Below are 4,509 nucleotides of genomic sequence, written 5' to 3'. Positions count from 1 at the left end.
TCGGACAGATATTTTTAGTATACTAAATTTTGATATAACCCGGACCCTTAGCCCGGTCGGTCCAGCGTCGAGTTCTAATACCCAAGGTTTTATACAAGTCGCCGGACCCGCCTCCTTGGCAAGCTCAACGGGGGTCAATTTGTTGCTCTCGCTTTCTTGGGGCATCGGGGATTCAATCCAATCGCTGCCGTGCTGCCGTCTCTCCCTCGGCCTCGGCCTCGGCCTCGGCCGCACCGATTATTGTGTTGTTTTCCTCCTGTCCTTCTCGGATCGTGGAAGAAGCCAGCTGGGTGTTGATCAGACGGCTATATATTAAAAGGATGTATTTCTCTCTCTCCCCCCCGCCACATTGCCCAGGAGGAGCAGCGAGCGACGATGGCGGTCGACGACAACGACGAGGCGGTGATCGCCGCGCTCCGCGCCTCCCGCTCCAACATCGTTTCCATTCTCCGTGCCTCCGCCCGCATGGACAAAGGCCTCGCCGCCGTGGACGCCCGCCTCTCCCTCGGCCTCGAATCCCTGGACGCCGTCACCGAGGCGGTGGCACCGCTACAGTCGCAGGCCATGGCCACCAAGGCCCTCCACGCCCGCATCAACCGCGCCGTCCCCCCGGCCCTCTCCCTCCTCCGCAGCTTCGCCCTCGTGGAGTCCCTCCAGCGCCGCCTCCTCCGCCTCTCATCCAGGACCTCCTCCATACCCCGTCTCGTCGACTTCGTCGAATGCGTGGACCGCCTCCGCGAGACCATCGCCGCCGTGACGGCCGGGTGCGAGCCGGCGGTCCAGAGGCTCCACGAGGCCGTGGAGTTCCTCAGCCGGACGAGGGCCACAGACCAACTCCGCATCCACCGGCTTAGGGAAACGCTGGTGGCCCTCGAGCAGCTCTACGAGGCCGAGGTCGACGGCTTGCGCTACGACGGCCCCCTCGACGACGCCCTTCTCCGCCTCCAGAACGACTACGAGGCCATCCTCGACCTCCTCAAGCACCGCTACATCGCCGCCCATGTTGACGGAGGCGACGACACAACCGATCCTTCTCCTCCTGTTCTGGGCTCCGAGCTCGAGATCGAGGCCCTCCGCCGAATCTCCGAAACCCTCGCCTCCAACGACTGTCTCGATATCTGCATCGATATCTTCGTCAAGGTGAGGTACCGTCGGGCGGCGAAAGCGTTGATGCGGCTGAGCCCGGAGTACCTGCGAGCGTACGCGCCGGAGGAGATCGACGGGATGGAGTGGGAGGGGCTGGAGGCGGCCATCTCCCTCTGGATCCACCACTTCGAGGTGGCGGTTCGCCTGGTGCTCGCCGCCGAGAAGCGGCTCTGCCGCGGGGCCCTCGGCGGGGTCATGGATGGCGCCGTCTGGCCGGAGTGCTTCGCCAAGATCGCCGACAGGATCATGGCCGTCTTCTTCCGCTTCGGCGAGGGCGTGGCCCGCAGCTCTAACGAGCCGCAGAAGCTGTTCAAGCTGCTCGACATGCTCGACGCCCTCGACCGTATCCGCCCGGCCTTCATCAGCACCTTCGACGGCGAGGCCGGGGGGGACATCCGCGCCCGCTGCCGGGAGCTCCAGAAGCTCCTCGTCCACGCCGCCGCGAGGGCCTTCTGGGAGCTGGGACTTAAGATCGAGGGCCTCCAGGACAGGGCACCGCCGCCGCGCGACGGCTCCGTACCGAAGATCGTCCGCTACGCCGTCAACTACCTCAAGTGCCTCGCCGGCGGCGGCTACGCGGCGTCCATGGAGCGGGTCCTGCGGACGGAGGCGGTGTGGAAGGCCGGACCCCTCGCCGCCCGGCCTGATGCGGAGGAGGAGGACCTCCTCAGCGACGCGCTGTCGAACGTCTTGGAGGCGCTGCAGAGGAACGTGGAGGCCAAGCGGGGCGAGTACGGGAGCAGGGACCGGGTGGTGCCGCACGTGATGGCGATGAACGCGTACTGGTACATCTACATGAGGACGAGGGGATCGGAGCTGGCGGCGCTGGTCGGGGAGGAAACGATGCGTAGGCGGTTCAAGACGGCGGCGGAGGAGGCGGCGTACTCGTACCAGGAGGAGGCGTGGGGCCCGCTGGTGAGGCTGCTGACGGCGACGGGGGATGTGGAGGCGTTCATGATGGGTTTGGACGAGAACCTAAGGAGGCACCGGAGCGGTTACTGCGTACCGGACGGGGATCTAAGAGAGCAGATAAAGGAGGCCGTGGCGAAGGTGGTGGTGGAGGCGTACGCCGGGTTCCTGCACGCCAACGCCGGGGTGGTGGTGGAGGGGAGGGCGTTCCTGCCCCCCGATGCGATCAAGCGGTTGCTCGGCTCGCTCTTCGACGGCGGAGGAGGAGAGGGGAGGAGGAGGGAGACGGCGGCGGAGAGGGAGAGGGGGACCGTTGCTAGGATACCGGAATTCAAGAGCCGCAGGAAAGGGAGCGAGGGTCGCTTGGTGTGATTGTGTGAAAATCTCGTGGACTCGTTTGGTTCGAGGAGGAAAAAGGTGGAGGGAAAATGTGCTCGACGAAAGCGAAAGAAAGGCCTTGTTTCATTTCAGTTGTCAATCGAGAAAGATAGAAAACTAGTCTTCTCTTATAAATAAAATTTTAATTTTTTTATAAAAAAATTATTAGTGGCGTAACAAAATTTATTTTTTTATCAATTGAAAATTAGAATATTATTTTTAAAATTATTTTTAAGCCATCAAAATTAATAAGATAAATTTTTTATTAAAAATATAATAAATATTTTACACAATTTTGTAGCATAAATTTTTTTTATTAAGATTCTTCTTGAACAAGTGCCTCACAAAGCATTGTCTTATTTTCACCAAACCATTTATATCTAATCAAAAATGATATATGTACCAAAAAAAAAATCAATAATGATATTATCCCTTCAATTGTGCAAGTATAGTGGTGCAACAAATATGTAACTAAGCATGGAGATTATTTGGCTGAATTAGACTAGATTTCTCTATTATATAATTTGTTTATGGATTGCAAAGGAGCTACTTGATCTCTAGGCATTAAATTTTACAAATTCAGATGTTGCATAAGATCTGCCATAGAGGACACTACAAGTTAAAGCTTCGTCATCAGCATTTATATTTTTTGCATATGTTCTTGAGCTCCATCACAAAATCATACGTCCAGAAATGAGTTGTTGTTGATTGGATCATACACTGGCTAAGCTGATCCACTAGGATGTAGCCTTTGCAAAGATTAGGGGGGAAGCTTTCTATTAGGTCACCTTGCTCTTTATTTTCTTCCAACCAAGAAGGGAAAGAAATAAAAAAAGTATTATTTGGATTCTTCGATCCTATATAAGTACTCAAGATCTAAGGATATCAAGCTAAATGTTCAAATCCATTCAAATCTAATTACAAACACCACGATCGGCCCGTAGTCAGTTCCAAAGAATTTGTGTTGTAGTGTCTTCTAGTCTATATATGTTATGGGTCAGATCCGCTCCGATACTATTTGTAACAATTCAGGACCTCATCCAAAATGGCTAGCTGGAAGGTATTATTTGAGTTTGTTGATCCTATATAAGTATCCAAAATCTATCTAGTGAATAACCGATGTGGAACTAAGCACACGCTCTTCACATGCAGTTCACTTGACTTTATAGATGAAGCTTTACTAAATCTGTCTTTTTTTAAAAAAAATATAGTTCCAAGAGTCTTGAATTTTAATTTTTTTTGAAAAAATAAAGGGAAAATCATATACCATTTTAGAGCATGAGGATCCATTGAGAACAATAGCAACTTGTGACAAATTTATAGCTAAAAGAATTTGGTGAAATGAAATAACTAATATACTTTTTTTTTTGGATAAGACGGATACATCATACCCTTATAGTATGAGTGCATTCAAGAAAATCAGAAAAAAGAAGGTGATGGAGAGGTGGAACAGAGTTGTAGCTTTCGCACAGCCAGTTGCCGGAGTGCTGTGCAACGAACGAGGCGACCCAATCAATTGCGTTGTTCGCGTCACGGTAAGCATAAGTGACCCAGAAAGCCACACAACTTAAAAGATCTCTAATGTCCTATAGCAGCGGGTGCTTGTCCCCTGCTCTCACATAGCCTTGAATCCACTTGATCACAATAGCCGAGTCACCTTTTAGATAGATGTGTTCTGCTCCCATTATGACTTGTGCATGGGTGATCACTTTCCAAGCATCTCTTAGCTCAGCTCCATATACAGAAATATCATAGAGATGGCTATACCCTGCTGCAATCAGTTTGGAGTCAGCATCCCTAATTACAAACCTCACACCTCCTCGACATCCCTTCTCAAGCACACTCCCGTCGAAGCTCACCTTGAAAAAGTTTGGGATGGGGCTCCCAGAAGACGAAAATCATCCGAATCGCTCCAAGAGCTAAGGAGGGGACCCAAATGTCCTTAGCTATCCCAGATCCTCCGATAGCTTGAGTCTGGGCAAACTCCTCTGCCTGAAAAACCACTCTGGCAGCTACGATCATCAAGCTTTGCCTTTAACCTCAAAGGTTCTGACATTCATGTCCAACCGTGTATAA

The 4,509-nt window shown here is 52.1% G+C and overlaps 1 protein-coding gene across 1 annotated transcript; it reads left to right on the top strand.

Annotated features, from left to right (window-relative positions):
* The first annotated feature begins 375 nt into the window (after positions 1 to 375).
* Positions 376 to 4,509, top strand: LOC103719622 (exocyst complex component EXO70I-like). The gene is made up of 2 exons (XM_008808949.4): positions 376 to 2,288; positions 4,446 to 4,509. The coding sequence occupies exons 1-2, from the start codon at positions 376 to 378 to the stop codon at positions 4,507 to 4,509; spliced, it is 1,977 nt and encodes a 658-aa protein (XP_008807171.2).

The sequence above is a fragment of the Phoenix dactylifera genome, chromosome 9 (assembly GCF_009389715.1).
Source record: "Phoenix dactylifera cultivar Barhee BC4 chromosome 9, palm_55x_up_171113_PBpolish2nd_filt_p, whole genome shotgun sequence".
In the NCBI taxonomy this organism is placed as follows: Eukaryota; Viridiplantae; Streptophyta; class Magnoliopsida; order Arecales; family Arecaceae; genus Phoenix; species Phoenix dactylifera.
The sequence above is the reverse complement of the archived record's forward strand: the minus strand, read 5'-3'. Positions and strand labels throughout refer to the sequence as shown.